The sequence below is a fragment of the Sapajus apella genome, unplaced genomic scaffold (genome assembly GCF_009761245.1).
Source record: "Sapajus apella isolate SASKATOON/1434 unplaced genomic scaffold, GSC_monkey_1.0 scaffold69, whole genome shotgun sequence".
Classification (NCBI taxonomy): domain Eukaryota; kingdom Metazoa; phylum Chordata; class Mammalia; order Primates; family Cebidae; genus Sapajus; species Sapajus apella.
The window spans coordinates 11,221,507-11,246,532 of NW_022437009.1; the positions used below are offsets into that span (position 1 = coordinate 11,221,507).

Here is a 25,026-nt window from a genome sequence, read left to right on the forward strand (position 1 = left end):
ATTTATTTTATTATTATTTCTATTTTTTTCTTGGTCAGCACCAACTTGCTGTATATTATTATTATTATTGTTATTATTTGAGACAGAGTCTTGCTCCATTGCCCAGGCTGGAGTGCAGTGGCACGATCTCGGCTCACTGCAACCTCCACCTCCTGAGTTCAAGTGATTCTCCTGCCTCAGTCTCCAGAGTAGCTGGGGTTAAAGGCACATGCCACCATGCCTGACTAATTTTTTTGTATTTTTAGTAGAAAACAGGGTTTCATCAGGTTCGCCAGGCTGGTCTTGAACTCCTGACTCCAAGTAATCTGCCTACGTTGGCTTTCCAAAGTCCTGGGATTACAGGTATGAGCCACTTCCCAAGCCTTATTTCTTTTAAACTTTCTTTCTTTCTTTCTGTTTTTGAGACGGAGTCTCACTCTGTTACCCAAGCTGGAGTGCAGTGGCACGATCTTGGCTCGCTGCAACCACCGCCTCCTGGGTTCAAGTGATCCTCCTGCCTCAGCCTCCCAAGTAGCTGGGATTACAGGTGCATGTACCACCATGCCTGGCTTTTTTTTTTTTTTTTTTCTATTTTTAGTGGAGACAGGGTTTCACCATGTTGGCCATGCTGGTCTTGAACTCTTGACCTTGTGAACTGCCCGCTTTGGCTTCCCAAAGTGCTGGGATTACAGATGTGAGCCACTGCTCCCACCCCCTTTTAAACTTTCAGTCTCTCCTTGTCCCCTGCTTCATTCTCCTCTGCCAGCAAGATCACAATATATTTTTCTATATTTTAGTCAATTATCGCTTTTTTTTCATGCTTCGATCTTTGTCCCACCACTTATTGAATAGGGCAGCCTTTCCCCACCAATTGAAAAGGCCCTTTATATCAGATACAAAACCTCCATGTGTGCATAGAACTGTTTCTAGTCCATCCATTGATCTATGTTTATATTTCTACATTATCCACAGTTTAGAATTATTATAGGTTAGTGTATATTTAGAAATGTTTCTTCTTTTTAAAATTTTCTTTTAGCCATTCTTACACATTCCTCTTACTAATAAACTTTACAATCCGCTCATCAAGTTTCTTAATAAAATTTCATGAGGATTTTGCTTAGGATTGTATTGAATTTGTAGGTTAAATTGGGAAGAACTGAAATCTTTGCAGTGAGTATTCTCATCTAGGAGCATGTTTTCTTCATGCAGATTTTACACATATTTTGTTAAGTTTACTACTAGCTATTCTGTGGTTTTTCTGAGTATTGTTGGCAGATGTTTTATCTAATTTATATTATAGGAAATATTTATATATTATATATTTAACTTGTACTGGGCTACCTTATGCAATTCTGTTCTTAGTGTTTTGTTCATTTTTAGTTGATTGTCTTCATTTTTAGGTATGACAATCCATAATATCTAAAAATATTAATAAGCTTCTTACTCTAGAATATTTTTATTGTGCTTTATTTCTTTTCTCTCCAATTCTTAAGTATCTCATTTTTTTCTCTTTATTTCATTTGCTAGATTTTCCAGAACAATATTGGATAATTAATACTAGTGAAAGACAGCATTTTAAAAAAATTTCAGACAAAGGCTCACTCTTGTCCAGGCTAGAATGCAGTGGCACAATCATAGCTCACTGCAACTCAAACTCCTGGATTCTGGGATCCTCCCACCTCAGCTTTCTAAGTAGCAGAGACTACAGGTGCATGCCACCATGCCCAGCTAATAAAAAAAAAAAAAAAACTGTAGAGATGGTCTCCCTCTGTTGTCCAGGCTAGTCTTGAACTCCTGGGCTCAAGTGATCCTCCCACGCCTTGGCCTCCCAAAGTGTTAGTATTACCGGCATGAGCCATGAAAGACAGCATTCTTATGCTACTAAAAATAATGAGAATTCTCCCAAGTATGATTCAAGTAGTAAGCTTCATCAAGAGCATTATCTTCTATTCCTAGCTTTCTAGAATTAGGACTTTTGTTGTTATTTAATTTAAGAAAATGTTTAATCAAATGGAATTTAGAAATCTAGTTTTTCTCCTTTAATCTATTAATGTAGTGGAATATATTAATAAATATCCTGATGTTGAACCACAGAATGAATTGGGCAATCTTCCCTTTTCATTTTCTGGAAGAGTCTAATAACAAAGGATGTATCTATTACTTAAAAATCTTGGTAGAATTATGTTTAGTGAACTCTTAAGTGTCTATACAAGTGCTTCAGGGGTCTGCATATACTTGATTTAACTCTCTCCTTTAAAAATATATGTTGAAATATATACTTTCAAACTGTAATAAATTACACCTTAAACTACGTAATACATAAGAATTAATGTATTAGAGACACTGATAAATTTTTAGAAGGCTTGGTAGAACTCACCCATTATCTCATTCTTCATGTCTTTTGGGGAGATTTTTTGACAATTTCCATTTTTCTCTGGTTATTAGTCTTTTGATATTTTCTACTTTTTAAAGTGAATTTTAATAATTTATGTTTTCCTAGAAACTTGCCCAATTCACCTAAATTTTAAATGGTGTTGATATGAAGTTTTCAACTCCTTTTGATTTAAAATTTTTCCTTTCTGAGTCTTAATGTTATTTATTTCTCAGTCAGATGTCCAGTGGTTCGTTTTATAGATATTTTGGAAAAAAACATGTTTTATCTTGCTAATCAAATTCTTATGTCTTATTTATTTCTAGTAATTTTATGAATACTTTTCTTTTCTGAGGTTTATTTTATACTCCCCATTCTATCTTCTTGTTTTGAATAGTTTATTGATTTTTTCCCCTAATAATGCATTTTAAGACTATAAGTTTTCCTCAGCGTACTGCTTTAACTGCATTACATTGGTTTTCATACATTATTCACTCATTTGCCATCGACTTGTTAGTTATCCTTAATATTCATTTTTGTTTTCTACTTAATACAAAGCTAGGTATAAAATTTCTAATTAAATAGGGCGTTTTTGGGTGGGGTATCTTTTTCTTGTTAATTTCTAGTGACAAGAGAATGTAGATTATATAATTTTTAATATTTTGGATTTTCTTAAAATTTTCCTTTGTGGAATAATACACGGTACATTTTTATAAATGTAATGATTTGAAGAAAATGGATTCTCTTTGTTGGGTAAAATATATATTTCTATACACATACACATATGTTCATATAGATTAGAACTTGTTAATTATTCAGCTATCTTATATTCTTCCTCTTTTTAAATTAGCATAACAAGTATTTCCATAGAATCCCAGTTCTTAGAATCCCTGGTAAGGGATCTCAAAATCATCAAATCTGGATAAGCAAGGTACAGTATTGCTATCCCAGGTTATAAGTGAGACATTGGAGGCTCAGAAATACTACGTGATTTACTCAAGGATACACAGCTAATGGACAGCAGGCGATGATCACAGCCCAGGCTGTCAGAGAAGCTATGAACAGTCATGCAAGTGCCCATTATCCTTCATGTCAGAAGACAGGCCACCCTAATAATATAAATCAATTCCGTATTCAAGAACTGTTGCTATTAATCATAACCCAGAAGATGCCTGTGTGTTTACGTTTACTTAGAAAAATGGAAGGTGAAATCTTCAAGTTAGAGATGCTGCTTGAAGATGTTAAAGAGAAAATGGTTGAAAGTAAATATACTTCAGCTCCTCCTCTTCCTGTGAGTTTTCCATTTACCCCGGATGACTTGGGCTCCACCTCCTCTTCACTCTCAAATGAGGTAATACAGCAATGTACAGCCTAATTTTGTGCCAGGAAAAATGTTTATGTATTTATAGACTCCTAATTCATGGATTCACTGAATTTCATTTTAATATCTCATGAAAATTTAACTTTCCAAAGTCCCATGAATTATATTATTTTAAATGGAACCAGCTTTTAAAGATTAGAAGCTACTTCAAGTGTTAATTTTTAAAACATCTTTATAGTTTAGGATGTAACAATGCTGTTTAAATCCATTAAACCACAAAAGAGCTATTTCTTCCAAATGAATAAGAAAGTTTTTGTGGATCATTCCTGGAAAAAATAATTTCTTTTCTTCATAGTTTTGTACTCACCCAAGCTGGAGTGCGGTGGCACAATCTCAGCTCACTGAAATCTCCACCTCCTGGGCTCAAGGGATTCTCCTGCCTCAGCCTCCTGAGTAGCTGCTATTACAGGTGCACGCTACCACTGCCTGGCTAATTTTTTATATTTTTGGTAGAGACGGGGTTTCACCATGTTAGCCAGGCTGGCCTTGAACTTCTGACCTCAAGTGATCCACCCACCTCAGCCTCCCAAAGTGCTGGGATTACAGGCGTGAGCCACCGCACACAGCTTGTGCTCCCTCTTCTAAATAAAGAATAGCACCCTCAGTGAAATAATTATTTCACATGAATCCACTTCTGCATTTTCCTTCTCTCAAGTAAAATTCTTTTGGATTTCTAAATATGCAAAATTGGGAATTCAAATCAACCACCACTGTCTTTCTATACTTTTTGCTTTTGTAGCCTCAACTATCAGAACATTCAGACTAAAATTAAAATTCTGAGAAAGGGAGTCATATTTAAAGATAAAGATACCTTAACTATATACCTTAATTTGACTCTTTAGTTTCATCCAGTATTTGAAGCCACAACCTGTGGCTGATATTCAAACTTGAATGAGGATTTTGTCAGAGTGAAGGAAAAAGTGATAAAGATTATGTCAATGTTAGCCCTTCCAAAGAAGAGTTTGCCTCCTCAAAACACTTACCTGCCTGGCAAAACCTCACTCATTCAAGACCCAGCTCTAGTGTCAGGTCACTTATGCACCCCTAGTGCCCAGCCATCCTCCTCACCCCAAGCTCCCCCATCCCCTGCACCTGGAGGAATTCTTGGTGCCTGCCTCTGTGTCCCCGCAGCACTGGGTCTCATTTGTCTCTGTGACTCTGCACTCATCTTTAAATCCTGAATGTTCACCTGAATGCCCAGGAGTGCTTCATAGAGGAAGCCCTGAGCCACTGTGGATGTAACAGCCCATCTCAAGGCATCCAAGCAGTCTCCAAGCTCACAGTGGCTGCCCTGCTAGTCTTGGACTTGCAGGAGTGGCGAGTCCTTGTGAGGCCACCTCAGGACAGGTGAGGCCACCTCAGGATCGAGACCTGCCCTTCTTTACTAGGTCCCGAGTTTACAGCGACTGTTCTCATCAAATGATGAGAACTCTCTACATAACTCTGTGATAAGTGGCCCTGGAAAGAGTCTACTGCTGGCATTCTTCATTCACTAAGCAGTATGTATTGCTACATGCTAGCACTTTCCTAGGTATTGGGGATACAACATGAACAACACAGGCAAATCACCTGCCCTCAAGATGCTCACATTTCTGTGACAGACACATATATTTAACAAATTAATGTATAATTATGAAATGTTAAAAGTACAGTGCAGAAAATAATAATACATTCCACATGACTCTGAAGCCAGACTACCTGGGTTCATGTACTGGCTGTGTCACTTATTAGCTTTGTGATCTTAAAGTTTTGCAATGTCCCTGTGCCTCAGTTCTCTCTTCTATAAAATGGGGATAATACTTGCCTCACAGGGCTGTTACGATGTTTAAATGAGTTAATATAAGGGGTGTACTGAAAACAGGGCCTGGCTCACAGTAAGCACATTCCTCCTGGGTGTGAGCTATCATGACTATTAAGTAATGGGATATGACCAAAAGCAATTAAATGCAGAAGGTTTGAGTTACTAAGGGAGAAGGTTTTTCAGAGAAGGTGAGATTTGAACTGAGTCTTGGAGGATGAGGAGGCAGCTAGGTAAGGAGCTGGGGGTGACAGGGGTGGGATGCCAGGCAGGATGTTATGGTGCCTTAGGGGTGCAGTAGGGATGCTGAACTGATTTTGAGTCACCTCTGGTAGGACTGTGGCACTAATTTAAGTCCTTTTGTGTGGCTCCCTCAGATTCCCAAGGAGCACCCTGGCCACCCTCCTGGGCCTCAAGGCTCAGGTGGGAGTGAGGCAACAGGAACGGCCCAGGGAGGACCGCAGGAGGGCCCCAACGAGGAGCTCTGTGAGCTGCCCCTGCAGATGTGAGTCCTCATCCCGCAGCTCCAGCAGGCACAGGACATAGTAAGAGGCCCCTTCCTCATGCAGCCTCTAGGGAGGACACGGGGCTCCCACAGGAAAAGCAGTCTTGGACCATGAGTTACAAAGCCTGCGAGCCTGGCTCCTCACCTGCCCTGCGGCAACCAGAGGGTCCGGTCAGCCTCTGCCAGAGATCTGAGGGGCAGGACGGCTGGGACTGAGGGACGCGGGGGAGAGGGGAAGGTCGAGTGGCCACACGAGGCCCACGGCACTCTCTGCCTTAGGTTGCTCGCTCCCACCATCCCAGGGGTGCTAAATTAAATTCCCAGTGACACTTTTCCAGAATGAAGCCATAGGATTCCAAATAGTGGAGTTCCCAGGTAGCTCAAGGACTGATTTTAAAATTCAAGCTGCTTTCTTTTTGTTCATTCTTTTTTTTTTAAATTTAGTTACTTAAATGGTCATTATGGAGATGGAGCTGCCCAGAACCAGCCAGACCAAGTGGCCACGAGGCTGTCTTCTGACTCCAGGGTAATGTCCTGCAGCCAGGGCCTGGCTGGGTTCTGCTCATTGTTGACTTTTTAACTAACACCAGCGTTGCTGAATGTGACTGTGAAATTGACATAATCAAGATCACTTGCCTCTTTTCCTAATGGCATCCTGGGTGTCAGTGCTGGTGACGGCTGGTACTGCTGACGGCTTCCCGCTTTCAGCACTCCTGAGAAACTCGGCCGGCGTACCTCCACCAGGGCTTCTCCAGCTTCGCCCAGCCTATGAGTCAGCTGCAGATCTTGTTAAAACGCAGGCTCTAATTCAGTAAGTGGGGCGAGCCTGCAGTCCTGCATTGCTAACAAGCCCCAGGTGATGCCAACGCTGCTGGTACCGGCCTAGGGACCACACTTTAAGTTCCAAGGGTCTAGAGATTATTTCATTTTAAATGAACTGAAAATGCTGGGGTTAACAACCCGGGGTCTTAAATGATAGCAATATTATGATAAGCAGTAAACAATGATATAATAATTCAGTTGGCTCAGAGCTTTACAGTTTACAAAGACTTTTTACAGAGGAAGAGTAGTTTAGGAAGGTGAGATTTGTTCAGGGCAAATGACAGGTGATATGAAAGCCCAGGTCTCCAGCTTGGGTGCAGGGGGACCTCCCTGCATTCTGCTAATGTAAATCTGCCTTAAATGTCAAGTGCAGGAGTAACCCTGTAAGCTCAGCAGTGATTAAAAAAAACAACAACAAATTAAAAAACTAAAAAAAAAAAAAACTGAATAAAAGGGATTAAAAAAACCCTTATTTTTTTAAATTATAAAATGGATACATGCTTATTACAAAAGAAATGAGCAAATAAAGAAAAGCATAAAGAAGAAACTTTCACTGAGGGGAAAATCCATGCTTTTTTTTTTTTTTTTTTGAGACAGTCTTGCTCTAGTGCATAGGCTGGAGTGCAATGGTGCAGTCGCCATTAACTCACTGCAACCTCTGCCTCCCAGGTTCAAGTGGTTCTCCTTCCTTACCTCCCGAGTAGCTGGGAACAGGCGTGTGCCACCACGCTCAGCTAATGTTCGTATTTTTAGTAGAGAGGGGGTTTCACCATGTTGCCCATGCTGGTCTAGAACACCCGACCTCAGCTGATCTACCCACCTCAGCCTCCCGAAGTGCTGAGATTACAGGCGTGAGCCACTGCACCCAGCCCATTGCTAATGTTTTGGTGAATATCCTTCCAGTCTTCTTTTCTCCTATATGTACATTTTAGCTGAAATAGGATTTTACTATATATATTGCTTTATGCTTTTCATTTAATGTTATATTTTGGGCATCTCTCCACATCACTTAGAACAAACCTATCGTTTCATTTTTAATGACTGCATTGTATTTCATTATATTCATTTACTCTGACACATTTAGACAATCTCTTATTGATGGACATTTAGTTTTTTTTCCAGCTCTTTGATATCATAAACATTGCTTCAAGTAACATCATTTGGCATGCAAACTTTTGTGGTTGATTATTTCCTTAGAATAAAACCCTAGGATTGCAGGTAATGGTTCAGATGGTACATGCTGGGAATTCTGATCATCTGGCCTTAGGAAGGCAGTGGGGCTCTACTGGCTAAGAGCAGTGCGTGGGAATGTTGACGTCTTCAGTTTGATCCTGCCACAGACATTTTTTTCTTTTTCCAACTTTTGCTAAATACGTAAGTGAAAACTGCTAGCTCATTATTTTAATCTGTTTGACTGTTTTTGAAATTCAATATTTTCATGTTTATTGGCCACTCCCACCTCCTCCTTGACAACATTGATATTTTAAGTTGTTTACCAAACTGAAACCACAGTCAATTAAAAAAATGTAGACAGGTAACAGAAAATATTAAGAGCAAATAATGTTCACTGTTGAGAACTTCGTTATATCAAATGCCAAGACAAATTCCCCAGTGAGCAGAACTGTGGTTAAGAACGCAAGCATGCTGTCCGGGCACGGTGGCTCACGCCTATAATCCAGCACTTTGGGAGGCCAGGGCAGGTGGATCACTTGAGGTCAGGAGTTTGAGACCAACCTGACCAACATGGTGAAACCCCATCTCTACTAAGACCTACAAAAATTAGCCGGGTGTGGTGGCGCGTGCCTGTAGTCCCAGCTACTTGGAAGGGAGGCTAAGGTGGGAGAATCGCTTGAACCTGGGAGGGAGGCGGAGGTTGCAGTGAGCCAAGATTGCGCCACTGTACTCCAGCCTGGGTGACACAGAGAAACTCCATCTCAAAAAAAAAAAAAAAAAAAGAACACAGCATACCAGTCAGATGAGTAAAAGTTCAAATCCCAGCCCTGCCACTTACTCATGATGAGACCTTGCCAAGCTGCTTAAATCCTCTGAGCCTCAGATTACTCACCATTAAAATGGAGACAACATGCCAGGATGGTGGGACGCATTAAAGAGACCATAAGAGAAGCACCTGGCACATCATGAAAAACTAACAAATGGTAACAGGAAAACACTGAAACCCTCCAAGAAAATTAATGGACAGGGCCAGGCGCGGTGGCTCAAGCCTGTAATCCCAGCACTGTGGGAGGCCGAGGCGGGTGGATCACGAGGTCAAGAGATCGAGACCATCCTGGTCAACATGGTGAAACCCCGTCTCTACTAAAAATACAAAAAATTAGCTGGGCATGGTGGTGCGTGCTTGTAATCCCAGCGACTCAGGAGGCTGAGGCAGGAGAATTGCCTGAACCTGGGAGGCGGAGGTTGCGGTGAGCCGAGATCGCGCCATTGCACTCCAGCCTGGGTAGCAAGAGCGAAACTCCGCCTCAAAAAAAAAAAAAAAAGAAAAAAAAAAAGAAAATTAATGGACAAAGGACATGAACTAAAAAATCACAAGCAGGAAATACAATCAGTGAATCAGCATATGGGAAGAGACTTATCTCCTTTAGTCACAGAGGAAATGCAAATTAATACAAGGTGACACCCCTCCCCCCTTCAATTAACAGAAACATTTTCAGGTGGTAATTCCTGATGCAGAGGAAGATGTGGTCAAACTGAGCCGTCTGCATTGTTGGTGGCTGTGAAATCTGCAGTTTTGTGGAAAGCAATTTGGCAATACGGATCATCACACAAACATGTTCGCAACCTTTGGCCCAAACATTTCCTCAGGAAGTAATTTAAGATGTGGAAAAAGCTATGTATACAGTGATGCTTCTGCCTAATAATGGAAAAAAAGTACATTTATTTTTTGCTTACATAAAGACCTTATTGTAGTAAAAAATACACAGTGGGTGGTGTCAGCCCCAAAAATACACAGTGGGTGGTGTCAGCCCTCACAGGTCAGTGGAGTAATTGTTTTGTGTTTAAAAGGGACATATAACCAATCATTCAGGCCTTCAGACAGTCCCTAAACCCTGTTTTAATTTGTAGTTGAATATATTTCTTTTTTTTTTTTTTGAGATGGAGTTTCACTTTTGTTGCCCAGTCTGGAGTGCAATGGTGAGATTTCGGCTCACTGCAACCTCCACCTCCTGGGTTCAAGAGATTCTCTTGTCTCAGCCTCCCAAGTAGCTGGGATTACAGGCATGCGCCACCATGCCCGGCTAATTTTGTATTTTTAGTAGAGATGGGGTTTCTCCATGTTGGTCAGGCTGGTCTCGAACCCCTGACATCAAATGATCCTTCCGCCTCGGCCTCCCAAAGTGCTGGGATTACAGGTGTGAGCCACGGTGCCAGGCCAGTTGAATATGCTTCTTTAGAAAGGCTTTTAGAGCTCTACTAGCCAGTGGTCAGATTAGTAATCTAAAAATTCTGTTCCTCAATCTGTTCATTCTCGGGTGAAGCTTGGAGTAATGTGAAACTAAAGGAAAGATAAAAAGGGGACAGTATTCTGTCATCTGTACACCAGATTTTAAAATCTGTTTAGAGGAAAGAGGCAAGCCAGGGTGGAAACTGTCATTCTTCAGCCCAGGCCGTTAGAGGCGCAGGCCCGACTGAGTGAGACATCAGAACTATATGGGTGGGCTCTTTCTTCTTTTCCTCCTGTCCCCCCCGGGGCTCTGTTTCCCCGTCTGGAGGAGAGGCTTGGTGAGTCTCTCTCTCAGCCAGAGGTGGCACGTTCAGCCGGGCCTGAGCTGCTTGCTGGGCTGTGCGCGTGCAGCTGCAGCGTGAGTCATATCCTCCATCACTCCTCCATCTGTGTGTGCTTTGTGGTGCAGGAGGACCCAAAGGGCACTTCAGGAAGGCGGGAATGTGCAGAGACGACGGCATCCAGTCCGAGCTGTACCTTCTGCCGCAGGCTCCTTGAATGGTGAGGGCTTCTTGTGGCTGCATTCCCAGGATGGGTGGGAGTCAGTCCTGGCATAGTAACTCCCGTGAGAGTGGGTGGCAACTAACCGAGGCCACTGGCTGAGTTAGAGTCACAGATCTCAGGCCTGGGCACAGATCCCAGCCTCCCTCACGCCCCACAGATCCTCTAGCAGTGGTTCTCAACTGGGGAGAACATCAAAATCAGCATGGGAGATTTTAAAATTGTGCACATGCCTCCACCCCACCTACCCTCTCAGCATCGCCAGCGGTGGGGCTCTGCTAGGAATATTGCTTTTAAATCTCCCCAGGTGATTCAGATAAGTCCCTTGGTTAACAATCATGGTTACAGCCCATGGAGGGGAGTCCTGTAGGCTTTGTTTGAACATTGCCCACATGGGGGATTCTTATCCTTTATAACAAACAGCTCCTACCATCCCTGCTCTCTCCTTAAGATGAGCAAAAGTATCCTCTGTTGGGTTTCACCTGAGCCCCCCAGTCCCAGGAACAAGCCTCATCCATCTTCTCAGGACTGACTTCTTCCTATTCCTAAGCAAGAAATCTTCCAGAGCTAACAAGCTGTAAATCATGTAAAATCCTCAGGAGAAATCCTTTGTTTTTGAAACACCCATCGGTGCAACTATTAATCTGTGTCGCTTCAGTGTCATTTATTTGAAGCTTCTTTCAGGTAGCGAGAGATGCTACTTACAAGCTCACCATGGACTCCGGCCAAAGCTTGGCTCATTGACCTTTGGAAGGTTGAGTCAGGGAGGCAGCAGGTGTTTAGAAACCCCTGTTATATGTACGTAATAGACTCTAATAGAAGCAGGTGGCAGGGTCCGAAAGACGGAGGCTTCCTGTTAGAAAGCATTCCATCACGGGAATGGGCACCTGCCTTAAGTGTTCTACTGAGTGTCCACACCTGAAAAAAGAAACTGCATGAAGCTTGTGCTAAAAATGTCATGTGTCATCTTGTGCGGGTCATGAAACCACCATGTCAGTCATCAGCTTTGAGCTCCCCTTTAATCCAAGAGGCATTCATGAAGCTCACTCACAGAGTCATCCCAGGCCTACTATTTTTATTTATTGAATTAAAGTCTAATTTTGGATTTTTAAAGGTTTTACAAAGTATAATGAAAGCATTTTGACATTTAAAAACATTTTTATTAAGCATTCAAGGTACTAAATCTCTCTCTTTGAAACTCCTGGTCTACACCCTACAGAAGTACATAAGTACCAAGTCAGGGACCAATGTTCCAGACTAAATAAATATACTTTTTTTTATGATGGACAAGATGGAAAGACAAGCACAACCAAGTGAAAATCAGATCTCACAGTGAATCCACTGCTGGGGGGATCAGGAGATACACATGACTTATGAATTAAAATCTTGGCAAACTACACAATCCCTGAGGAATTACTGATTGAAGGGAGGGCTATATACTCTTTCTGTTAGAAGATTAAATCTCTTTGATGGGACTTTGCCTTTATGAAGCTTGCTGATGTAAATACTGTTTTCAGGATATTTGTAAGTTGTTTATATATAAGTGGATAAGTTATATATGTGTAAAACGTAAAATATGCTTATCCCTTTATGTTATTTCTAATGCAAAACTTTGGATTTAAGGGTGTACTTAGCTACTTGTGTAACAAAAAACTGTCTTCTCCAGTGGAATTATGTTTGGCCAGAAGATTTTGGTGCACAAAGGAGTTTAACAGTAGAAAAAGTCCTGTGTTGGACTGCACGCACTTGAGTGAGATCCAAGTTTCCCACTTTGGAGAGCAGATGTTCAAATGCCCCAGAGGAGGAGGGTGGAGACAGAAAATGAGGTGTGAGAAAATATGTGACTCAGGAGGACAGCATCTTTTTCCAAGAGGAGGGAAAGGGCCCGGCTTCTCAGCCCCAGCCTCACGAACCCTCAGCCCCATCCCTTCTCCACCAACAGCAGGCCAGGGCACAGCGCTGTGAGCCTGTGTTTGCCCAGCAATACCTTGGGCTCAAACCCTAGCCCTGGACGATCTGCCTCATTCATGCTGGGATGTCTTGGGCATGGTGCCTTCCACACTAAGAATGAACAACTATCCCTGGGGGCTATTACTGTATCCCAGGAGTTGAGCAAGAGCTTTGTTCAGAGCTGTTATTAATTCGAATTCCTTTGGAGGAGTTGGGATTTCTGAGGAGGAGGGAGGAAACTAGGTGGGCCACAGGAAGGCTCCTGAAGAATGTTCATTGCAGTTGCTTCTTTCTGATGCCCCCTGGTGGCCACATGCAACTAAAATCATCTCCATATGCTCTCAGCCTTTAGTGCCAGACACCGACAAAGCCCACTTTGCTGGAGTTGTATATGATCAGCTTGTACTTCCAGGGCCAAAGCTACATGATCCATTACTGACATATTGCATAGCTTCTTCCCTTGGTAGGAACTCTGTTTTTTTTTTTTTTTTTTTTTTTTTTTTTTTGTTTTTTAGATGAGTTTTGCTCTTATCCTTAATAACAAACAGCCTGTTACCCAGGCTGGAGGGCAATGGCACAATCTTGGCTCACCACAACCTCCGCCTCCTGGGTTCAAGTGATTCTCTTACCTCAGCCTCCTAAGTAGCTGGGATCACAGGCAGGTGCCACACGCCCGGCTAATATTGTATTTTTAGTAGAGAAGAGGTTTCTCCATGTTTGTCAGGCTGGTCTTGAACTCCTGACCTCAGGTGATCTGCCTGCCTTGGCCTCCCAAAGTGCTGGGATTACAGGCATGAGCCACCACACCCAGCCTGGAGTGGATTTTGAGGCATTTGAGGAAAACTCCAAATGTTATAATTCCATACTTCAAATGTGTTTTGTATATGTGTATATGATGATTAGATATTAACCTCTGAAGAACAAAACATTTATTTTTCATGTCTTGTATACATTTTCTTATCAGGCCAAATTGTGCCAAGGTGCCATTTCTTGTAGAAAAGCTCTCAGGCAGGCAGAGGAGAGCTCTGTGTGGAGGATGACATGCCCCTCCCACGCTCTTCCAGGCTCTGATATAACAAAATTTAACTTTTTAGCTTTACCAAAACTTTCCCTATCTCTATTAGAAATGCACTAAAAGTTTACAGGATCTTAAACACCTTTTTTAGGAAGCAAAAAGTAGAGAAAAAAGGCCACAGAAGGATCAACTGTGGAAGATTTTCAATTGTCCATGAAAAGTCACTGCACTCAGATTCGACTCCCAGTAAGTTGATGGGCTTGGGCTGGGTGCTCAGTCTTCAGGGTCCCTCCCCATGGGGTCTGCTCACGGCAGGTACTTGCTTGCCATCTGCCACTCCAAGAGCATTTCCTTACACTAGGATGTTGCATGTTGTATTATTTGCAAAATGTAAAGAATTAATAGGTGGGGCATGGGGGCTCACACCTGTAATTCCAGCACTCTGGGAGGCTGAGGTGGGTGGATTACTTGAGCTCAGCAGTGCAAGACCAGCCTGGCTGACATGGTGACACTCCCATCTGTACAAAAATATGCAAAAATTAGCCAGGTGTGGTGGCTCTCGCCGGTAGTCCCAGCTGCTTGGGAGGCTAAGATGGGAAGACTGCTTGAGCTCAGGAGGTCAAGGCTGCAGTGAGCCATGATCATGCCACTGCACTCCAGCCTGGGTGACAGAGTAGGAACTTGTCTCAAAAAAAAAGAATAACTCAATAAGATGTGCTTAAGTAGAGTGAAGCATGAACACCTGTTTCTAGCTGAAAATGCAGGGCTCTGTGGACTTGCTTACAAGGTGTCTTTCAGTCTGTCCATCCTCATCCTTCCCACATGACCCAGAACTGTACCTGGTAAGGTTACTGGCAATGTGAATGTTGCTCTTGCCTTGGATATATGCATTTCATAGAAGCAAAGAAAGCTGGAGCTGGGAGGTGCCCCAGAGAGCACCAGTGCATGCAGTTCATTGGTTTTTCTTCATAAGATCCTTTCTTCGAAGACAGTTTAAGGAGAGAAACTATCTTAAAATGATGCCACTCTTCTCACTGAAATTTTTTGGAAATAGTTATTTTCATTAAAACATGCTGTTTTGTTAGTATGAAATGGATTTATTATTTTTAAAATGCTATAATAAATAAAATTGTCTTTTAAATGTCTCAGTTGTAAAAAAAAAAAGCGCTTTGGAACTGCTCATTTAGTTTTGGGTAATCTAAATGATTCTGCACAAGCAAAAAATGACTTGTAATCTATAAATCAGTAGCTCTCTACCAATCCATCTGCAGTGGACTGAATGTTGAATGATAACTGTTCTCCAATGGGGGGGCGGATTTGACCTCAGATATATAAAATGGTATATATTAGTATTTTATGGTAGATAAAAACCACGGAAACAAAGGCTCTTTAAGGGTCGTCAATTTTAAGACTGTAAAAGGGTTCTAGAATCGACAGTTTGAAAACTGTTGCCAGTGTATAAAACATAAATCTCACAACATCCCTGCAATTCAGGAATGATTATCTTTATTTTATAGATAAGAAACTGGAGGCTCAGAGAAATTAAGTGACTTGGCAGGCCCAAAGAGTGAGTGTATTAGTTATCTATTGCTGTGTAGCAAAGTATCCCAGAACTTAAGGCTCAAAACAACAAACACTTATCATCTTACAGTTTCTGTAGGTCAGAAATTGGGAGCACTTTAGCTGAGGGGTTCAGGCTCAGGGTCTCTCGTGAGGCTTGGTCAAGATGTCAGCCAGGGATGCAGTCATCTGAAGGCTTGACTGGGGCTGGAAGATGTGTGGTCTCACTTCCCTGACATGTGGGTCTCTCCAGCAGGCTGCCTGAGTGTCATCAGGACATGGCAGCCTGCTTCCCCCAGAGCAAGTGAACCAAGAGAGAAATGGTGAGATGGACTCTTTGGTGTCTTTCATGGCCTAGCTTTGGAAGTTATATGCCATCGCTGCTGCTTTATTCTATTTGTTATAAGTGAGTCACGAAACCTAGCCCATACTCAAAGAGAGAGAAATTAGGCAGCACCTTTTAAAGAGAGTGTCAGTTGGGTGTGGTGGCTTATGTCTGTAATCCCAGCACTTTGGGAGGCTGAAGCAGGACTGCCTGAGCTCAGGAGTTCCAGACCAGGTTGGACAACATAGGGACCTAATATCTAAAAACAAAAACAAAACAAAACAAAAAACCCCAGAAGGTCGAGGCTTGTGATTGAGCCACTGTACTTCAGCTTGGGCAACAGAGTGAGACCTTGGCTCAAAAATAAACAAATAAAAATAGAATGTTAAAGAATTTGTGAATATATTTTCGACCATCACAACTAATAGATAGCAGAGCCAGGCTTCAACTTTGGGCCTTCAAACTCATTCCATTTGCTAATATGAAATAGATTTATTATTATACAATGAAGTTATTGTCTATTGTATAATATGTTAAAAGTCAAGATGTCAGCCAGGGATGACTTCACTTGACTTCACTTTAACAAGCTTTAAAAGATAAAGTTAAAGATGAGTGTAACCATGAGTTCAGCAAGGCAAGAAGCGTTGGAAGAGGCTTTGTTGCTGTGGCGTCTGTCCTGCAGCGAGATGTTGCTTGGCCATCCAGGGCGGACATGCTCACTGCCTGGCCCCAGGCTTTCACACTCTGGCCTTACCTAGAGTGCTCCTCTGTCCACAGCCTGCCAGACAGGTTCTAGACCTGTACAAGATACACATGCTCTCTGCTACTAGCCTCTCTGAGGCTAAGAGAGCAAAGTTATGATTCAGGTTCCCTTATAGGCTTATGAATGTCACATAGAAGAATACCGTCTATCCAGTTGCCTGGATAACAAAATATAAGCTCTTGGCCACAGCATGATCTGAGAGAAAGAATGTGGATGTATCAGGGCAACTATGGAAAAACAAATACAAATGCAAGATTGTCTGATAGTCCAGTGGACCAAATTGTCGCTGATCGGTTCATTCAGCAGACCTTTACTAAGCCTAAATATGTATGCTACATCTTGAGATTTTCATACAAGAAATGTTAATTATCAAAACATTTCTCAGTTGTCAGAAGGGAATCCCAAATGTTACCTCAGGCTGGCAACTCCCCTTGGTGACACAGCTGGGACATTAAGCACTTTGGTGCTGAATGCATACCCTGCACTGTTAGAGCTCCACTCTCCACACTGTATTATATGACTGTAATCAAGAAGCTTATACTTCTTTCATGCAACTTGGGCTTTTTCAGATCCTGATACAGGACACAGCTTCTGTTCTGATTCTGGCACTGAAATGCAGAGTAACAAATGTCAGGACTGTGGCAGCAGGATTCCTACCTCCCGAAGAGGCTGCAGGAAAGAACCACCTAAAGGTAAGACTCACCTGGGGCCTCAGAAAGGTGAGAAGGGAGACAGCCACTGTTCCCAGGCAATGAACTGTATTTTTAATTTTTTATTTCCAGAATTTCATTATAGATATAATGCTCTAGGACAGAATTACTCAAATCATAGCAAAAGAAGTGCCTTTGTCCAGCCCCATTCTTTAGATGAAAGTAAGAACTCTTCTCCCTGTAAGTACATTTCCTGCATGATCCCATCCATGTCAACAACCTAATGTCCCAGGTATAGAACACCCACATGACATTGGCCACTGCTTCCATCTGGGAAGCCCTGGCCTCTCCGTTCTGCTGCCCAGGTCTCATGCACTCGCCTGACAAGTCCAAATCCAGCCCTACACCTGGACGGCAAGAGGCTGAGCTTGGGCTGGAAAATATGAAATCACAGTGACCAAGGACTTTGAAAGTTATTAAGTGCTATACCAGTGCAAGTTGGTAACAACGCATAAATGTCTGCTGAACAAATAAATGACTTAGTGGATAATCACCGCTATTATTGTTACTATTCAGAGGTGGCTAATGCTTTAGATATATCCCTCCTAAGAGTCAGAATGTAGAGAAATAGACTATTTTTATACTCCATAGACATCATGTTGCTAAATTCCAATGCAAAAATTTGCTGTCTTTGAAAAAAAATTAAAATCCCACAAACATGTATTTAAAAAGATGAATGACATGTCTGCTCCTTCCCAAGCTCCTTCCCATGTCTGCTCACACCCAAGTAAGGAAAGTTCAAAGCAATATGGGTTAAGTTCTAAAAGCAGGGCAAAGTGTGCCAAGGGAACAGGAAAGAGGGAAGGAAATACTCCTAGGTTTTTTGTTTTGTTTCATTTTTTTTGAAATGGAGTTTTGCTCTTGTTGCCCAGGAGTAAAATGGCACGATCTCGGCTCACTGCAACCTCTGCCTCCTGGGTTCAAGCGATTCTCCTGCCTCAGCCTCCTGAGTTGCTGGGGTTACAGGCATGCACCACCATGCCTGGCTAATATTTTTTTGTATCTTTAGTAGAGACAGGGTGTCTCCATGTTGGTCAGGCTGGTCTTAAACTCCTGACCTCAGGTGATCTGCCCACCTCAGTCTCCCAAAGTGCTGGGATTACAGGCGTGTGCCACCGCGCCCGGCCGATACTCCTTGTTTTACTGCTGAACAACAGCTATACCTGGTTCTCTGATAGGCGCCACATCCTTTGCCCTCATACCTTCAGAGCTCTTCTCTCCTTCTCCGGGAAAGGGCACCAGGGAGAATGTTTCTTATCTTTCATGACAGCCAGTGCCCAAGACTTAGGAATGTCATTTACCTGATTGACCTGAGGTGTGTCTCCCCTCCCCACCTCCAGCTGCCATCCTCCAACTGCATGTATTCTCTTGAAGTGACAGTTACTAAGACTGCAGAAGCCACAGGGCAGGCTTCTTGGCTATCTCCTTGGTCTTGCAGTCTACAGCCTGTGACACTTGTCATGCCAGTGTACGAACGAGGACTGCTACGGAGTCATCCTCAATGTGATCTGGAACTCCATTAGCTGACTAAGCGGGTAGAAGTTACAGGGAGGCAGCTTTTCCTCCAGGGTACAAAGACCCTTACAGCACCTGGAGCTGACAGAAAATGGAGTAGGCTGTGGCAGGAGGTTGTGAGCCCATCGGTGGACTGGGAGGCAAGGTACTTTGTCCGGGTGTTGTAGATGTGTACACTGGACTAGAACTGGACCAGGTGACACTGTGGTCCTTTCTAACTCTGAGTTTCCAGGAAAATCCAAAATTACATTTGGAGACCACCAAAGAATCAAGATTGAGCTCATCAGTGCCTCTTCATCATGCCCCAAGTCTTGGTGGTCACATGACTGAATCTGGGTTTCTGGTTTCTGCCCTGCCTTGCGTTTCTGAGGGACAATCTCTCCCAGTTTCCCTTGTCCAATGGGACCCTCCTGAGGGTGAGGGTAGCCTGGCTACTTGACACCAATGAATAAGACAGGAGACCTGGAGGGAGAACGAGGGAAGACAGAAGAGAAGCAGAAAAAGAGGGAAAGGGAGGGGAAGAAGGGAGTCTCGGTGATAGAGAAGGCAGATTTGTTGGCCGCTGACTCACCTCTTTTCTTTTCCCTGGCTTTCTTCTTGTCTTCCATAGTGACTTTTCCACATTTTTCTTCTTCTCTGTTTAGTCTCTATTTTCTGGAATTGTCTTTGTAACATAATCATTAGTTTCTACTCCTAGAATCTTAACTCCTAAAATTGAAGAGGATTTCAGGAATCCATTTGGTCCAACCTCTTAGAAGATATTATCCCTCCATTTATCAGATGCGGTAGTTAAAGCCAGAGAAGTCAGATATCATGCACAGGTCACATAGCAAGCACCCAGGGAACCCAAACTCCTGGTTTCTGTCTGCTAATAAAACTCTCCTTATTATTATTATTATTATTATTATTTTGAGACAGTCTTCACTCAGGCTAGAGTGCAGAGGCACTATCTCAGCTCACTGCAACCTCTACCTCCCAAGTTCAAATGATTCTCATGCCTCAGCCTCCCAAGTAGCTGGGATTACAGGCACCCACCATCACGCCTGGCTAATTTTGGTATTTTTTAGCAGAGATGGAGTTTCACCATGTTAACAAGGCTGGTCTTGAACTCCTGACCGCAGGTGATCTGCCCACCTTGGCCTCCCAAAGTGCTGTACTTAAAAGTGTGAGCCACTGCACCCAGCCTAAAACTCCTTTTAAAATTGAATTTCCTTTCCTAAGTTCAGAATACTTCATAGAAATTTCTTTTTAAAAAATTTTATTTTTAGGGACAGGGTCTAACTCTTGTCACCCAAGCTGGAGTGCAGTGATATGATCATAGCTCAATGCTTCCATGAACTTCTGGGCTCTAGCGAACCTCCTGCCTCAGCCTCCTGAGTAGCTGAAAAACTTTAGGTACATGCCGCCGTGCCCAGCTAATTTAACAAAAAATTTGTAGTTAGTATGGAAGGGGTTTATGAATTTTTTTTTTTTTTTGGTAGAGACAGGGTCTTACAATGTTGCCAAGACTGGTCTTGAACTCCTGGCCTCAAACAATCCTCCCGCCTCAGCCTCCCAAAGCACTGGGATTACAGGCATGAGCTACCATACCCAGCAAAACTTCTTTGTTGTCTATGTTTCCCAGTTTTCTGATTTATTAAAATTAAAATTAAGTATTTCATTCATATAAAAAGTTCAAGAAATGATACATATGTACCATTTGGGGCTCATTTTTGATACTCTGAATTTAATCATAGCTAACATTTTTCAGCTTTTTTAAAACAAAAACAGATCTGTTCTCAGAGAGTGAATTCAAAATCCTTTAAAGGTGAACATGAGTCTACACCAGGAAAGTAAGTATTATTTCATTATTACTAACAAAACATCTCTCATTGGTTGGGTACATAAAGTGTACTTGATAGTGCATTAACTACCTACCCCAAGATAACCTAGATGATTATTAGTAGAGCCAGGATTCAAACCTAAACCTATCTAATACTTCAATCCTTCATCTGTTTATTCAACAAATGTTTGAGTAAATGTTTGTTTATTCAATAAACCAAGTCATTGTGCTAGGTACTGAGGACACAGGACAAAGCCAGCCACGGTCCCTGCTGTCACAGAGCTTGCTGTTTTGGCAGAGAAGCCACATAGTCTTTGTAAGTGCCAAGAAAGGGATGCACAAAGTCCTACTGATCTAATTTGGTAGTTAAGGGAAGCTGTGCTTCAAAGGATAAGTATGAATGAGCTAGCAAGGGGATCTGGGGGCAGTGAAGAACATTCCAGTCTCAGAAAGCTTCCTGGTGTGAGGAGGAGCTTGGCAAGTTGAGGAATGGTGTGGCTGGAACCCACAAGAGGGAGTGGCAGTGGGGCAAGATGAGGCTGATGAGCGAAGGCTGATGGAATTGCCAGGGCCAGACTGTACAGGGGCTTGTCAGTTCCAGGAAGTATTTCAGAATCTTAGGAGCAAGGGGAAGCCAATTAGGGTGGTTATTTTTTTTGTTGTTAATTTGTTTTTATTTTGAGAGACAGGGTCTCCCTTTGTCACCCAGGCTGGAGTGCTGTGGTGATCATATCTTGCTGCAGCCTTGAACTCCTGGGCTCAAGGCATCCTCCCACCTCACCTCCTGAATAGCTAGGACTATCAGTGCAAATTAAAAAAAAAAATTGTAGAGACAGAGTCTTGCTGTGTTGTCCAGGCTAGTCTTGGACTGACCTCAAGTGATCCTCCCACCTTGGTCACCCAAAGCACTGGGATTACAGGTATCTGGCTCCCCCAGTGAAGTTTAAAAAAAGTTTTTTGAGGCAGGGTCTTGCTCTGTTGCCCTGGCTAGAGTGCAATCTTGGCTCACTGCAGACTTGACCTCCTAGGCTCAAGTGATCTTCCTGCCTCAGTTTCTTGAGTAGCCGGGAGTAGAGGCATGTGATACCACAGCCAGCTACTTTTTTTTTTTTTTTTGGTAGAGATGGGGTCCTACTATGTTTCCCAGGCTGATCTTAAACTCCTACTCTCAAGCGATCCTCCTGCCTCAGTCACCCAAAGCACTGGGATTATAAGCATGAGCCACTGTGGCAGGCCCTCCCCTCCACAATTAAGTTTTTTAATCAGAGAATTTAAAAAGTTTTTTAGTGTTTTAAAGGATCAGTCTAGCTACTGAGGGAGTGGAAATGAATTAGAGGAGTTAAGATTGGAGGACAAAGGCCAAATAAGAGGCTAGTGCAATAATTCAGGTGAGAATGCTGCAGCTTGGCTAAGGGTGGAGATGGAAAGAGAAAAGTCTGTATATTCATTTAAGAGCTATTTAAAAGACAGAACCAATAGTGCAGCAGAGTGGCTAACAGTTCAGGCTCTGACTGAGAGCCACTGAGTCTGAACCTGCTACCTTCTATCATAGTCTAGCCCAGTATTTTAAGAATGTTTAAGAATTTAAGAATGTGGCCTTTGGAGACTTCTTGTTTTTTTGTTTTTTTGAGATGAAGTTTTGCTCTTTTGCCCAGGTTAGAGTGAAATGGCAAGATCTTGGCTCACTGCAACCTCTGCCTCCCGGGTTCAAGTGATTCTCCTGCCTCAGCCTCCCAAGTAGCTGTGATTATAGGGACTGGCCACCACACCCAGCTAATTTTTGTATTTTTAGTAGAGATGGGCTTTTGCCATGTTGGCCAGGCTGGTCTCCAACTCTTGACCTCAGGTGATCACCTTCCTTGGCCTCCCAAAGTGCTAGGGTTACAGGTGTGAGCCACCGCACCAGGCCAACTTTTTGGGTTTGTCTTGGTTCTGTGTCCTTGGGGAGTTTCCTTGACATCTCTGTGCCTCCATTTCCCCAAATGTGAAATGGGAATCATAATAGTGCCAAACTCATTGAGGACTGAGTCCATACATACAAAGCACTTAGAATGGTACCCAGCTCATAATAAGTACTTAGCAAGTGATGGCTGTTACTATATTGTTGTCAGTGGAGACGGATGGGATATGGGGAGAGAGAGGAGTCTGCACCACTCTGCCATCCCCTACCCAGAGTATTTCATTAGTTGCGGGCCCCTGATGCTGGACTACTATTGCCTGGAGGATCAATCCAATGTGTTAAAATAACTTGCAGAACTGAATGATGTTCATATGGCAGGGGAGAGGGAAGAAGGGATGTTTTCTGAAGATGATATTGCTCACAAGTGTTTTAGGTACCAAAGAAGTAATGCTTAACAGTGGAAACCTGAAGCTAGGGGAAGATGTGAGGGTGGCTCTACGACAGCCCTGTCAACAGGCAAGTTCTCATGGCATCCTTCAGGGCCACTGCTCATGCTGGAGAAAAGCGTAACTTCAGGCAGTGCCCTTCACAGACTATGCAAATAACCCCCCAGAGCCATGCTCTGCACGACCTGAACAGCTCAGTGGCCCTGCACCCCTAATTCACCTAGAGCAGACTTCAGCCCATCCCTAAGACACAGAACCTATCGAAGTGTTGCAGGCAAGTGCAGCCTGTTTACTTCAAAAGGAGCGGCTTTTATTTTTTGACTGCTTCTGCCTCGTTGGGGTGAAAGCTCACTGGTGCCAGAATGAACTCAACCCAAGGTACCTGTAATTGGTAGTTTTGTGTATTTGTTTTATAAAAACGCAACGTAGAAAGTTGGCCCCAAAAGAATAAAAACAGAATAAAAAATGTCTTTGGAGTCTTGCCTCTTCCTGTACCAGAGGAAAATCAGATAAATTCTGGGAGGAAAAACTCTCATGGTCATGGCAACAACCTTTTTCTGAAGCTCAGCTGTGGTCAGCCACTTGGGAGCATGAGAGCTACTAAGGCAGCGGGTGCACAAACCCACCCACACCCAAACCACACACATAGAGCTATTACCGACCATGGAGCTGACGTGAACAAGTGTGTGGTAGAGGGTAGTGCTTTACACAAGTATCAATGTGTTTTTGTCTTCCAGAAAAAATCTTCACACTTTCAGGACCTACAGCTCAGACCTTGCCACACCCTCACCCCATTTATACTCCTGCAGGATTTCTGGAAGCAAATCCTTAGATGACTTTGATAGCACTGAAGAAACAAAATCTAAGGTGAGGACTTAGAAAATAATTCAAGAATCCTTGCAGCTCTTAAGTTTGATCTTGATGACCGAAGAACTGACAGCTCTTAAGTTATTACAGTATCAGAGCTTCAGAAAATGCTCTGCCTAAAGACATGTACTCAGTACTAAGCTAAAGACATACAGCCTCAGCAGCTGCATGGTCTGTATTATTCCTAAATTGGTTCCAAGGGTAATTTCCTGGAGAAAGTGATTTGTGGCTGGTGCCTCACCTACAGGATATCCCTGGCCCAGGGTTGAAGGCACTGGGTCTGTTCCAGTGACACTGTGATCAGGGCTGCCAGTGGTTTCCTATTTCAAGTCACTAACTCGAATCCCCAGGCCACTTTCAAATGTTTACACACGCATGCGCTGTATCCCTGAGTACACTCTCAGTGGTTATGGCTCCCAAATCCCCATCAATGGCCCCTAAGAGCTGTTCTTTTATTCTTTCTCTGCGGCAGGGAAAAAGCCCAGCTGGCGGCTGACCTCACCCTCTGATTCATGCCCATCAGTCACGTGCTGGTCTTTTTTTCAATCCCTTTCCCTAACAAATATATTCCATCTCAGACTGGTCTCCTAGGAAACCAACCCTCAAAAACAGAAATAGACCAAGTGGAAAATAGGAATACTCCAAAAATTCCACCTTGTAATGTTTAATGAGAGAACCCAATGAGCAGAAACAGCAGTTAGTTTACGTAATTAAAATGTGTGGACTTTTTCTCTGTAGAATTTAAACTCGGCTTTGGATCATGCCCTAAGGACAGCAACCATTTTGAAAGAAACTACAGATCAAATGATTAAAATGATTGCAGAAGACCTTGCTAAAGCACAGAGGTGGAGGAATCGGCTGAAATACTAGTTCAATGCCAGGCAAAAGAAAAAAATGCAAAGAAAACTTGATCTTCCCCCAAAATGCATTTTGCTTGCTACACAATTTAGGGAAATAACTTTCTAGAGAAAACACAAAAAGTATAAGAAATGTGTAACACAAAGTACTTACAAGGAAAAAAAAAAGAAGGGATTTCTGATTCTTAAAACCAAAAGCAGTAAACAAGTACTTATTTTTAATAAATCTAGAAAAAAAGAAAGGACTTCTGATTCTTAAAATCAAAACTAACCAACAGGTATTTATTTTAAAATAAATCTATGTTCTTCCTAACTCATAATAAAAGAAATCAAAACAAAACAATGAGTTTCCTTAATTGAAGTTTGAAGGAACCCTGTGTGAGGATGGAGGGAAACTGGTAGTCTCACAGGCTGTTGGCAGAAATGCAACCTTTTTGGGAGATTATTTGATAATATCTACCAAGTTCCACAAATTC

At 42.6% G+C, this 25,026-nt stretch overlaps 1 protein-coding gene across 1 annotated transcript in view; it reads left to right on the forward strand.

Moving 5' to 3' along the window:
- Positions 1–25,026, forward strand: part of AKNAD1 (AKNA domain containing 1) — a 37,523-nt gene extending 12,497 nt beyond the window's left edge. The window contains exons 6-15 of the mRNA XM_032249912.1: positions 3,545–3,701; positions 5,907–6,034; positions 6,479–6,560; positions 10,729–10,820; positions 13,937–14,031; positions 17,003–17,125; positions 17,216–17,323; positions 20,409–20,490; positions 23,564–23,693; positions 24,432–25,026. Of these exons, the coding sequence (XP_032105803.1) occupies positions 3,545–3,701; positions 5,907–6,034; positions 6,479–6,560; positions 10,729–10,820; positions 13,937–14,031; positions 17,003–17,125; positions 17,216–17,323; positions 20,409–20,490; positions 23,564–23,693; positions 24,432–24,563 (1,129 nt within the window). The 3' untranslated portion in view covers positions 24,564–25,026. The remainder of the gene's footprint in view (positions 1–3,544; positions 3,702–5,906; positions 6,035–6,478; positions 6,561–10,728; positions 10,821–13,936; positions 14,032–17,002; positions 17,126–17,215; positions 17,324–20,408; positions 20,491–23,563; positions 23,694–24,431) is intronic.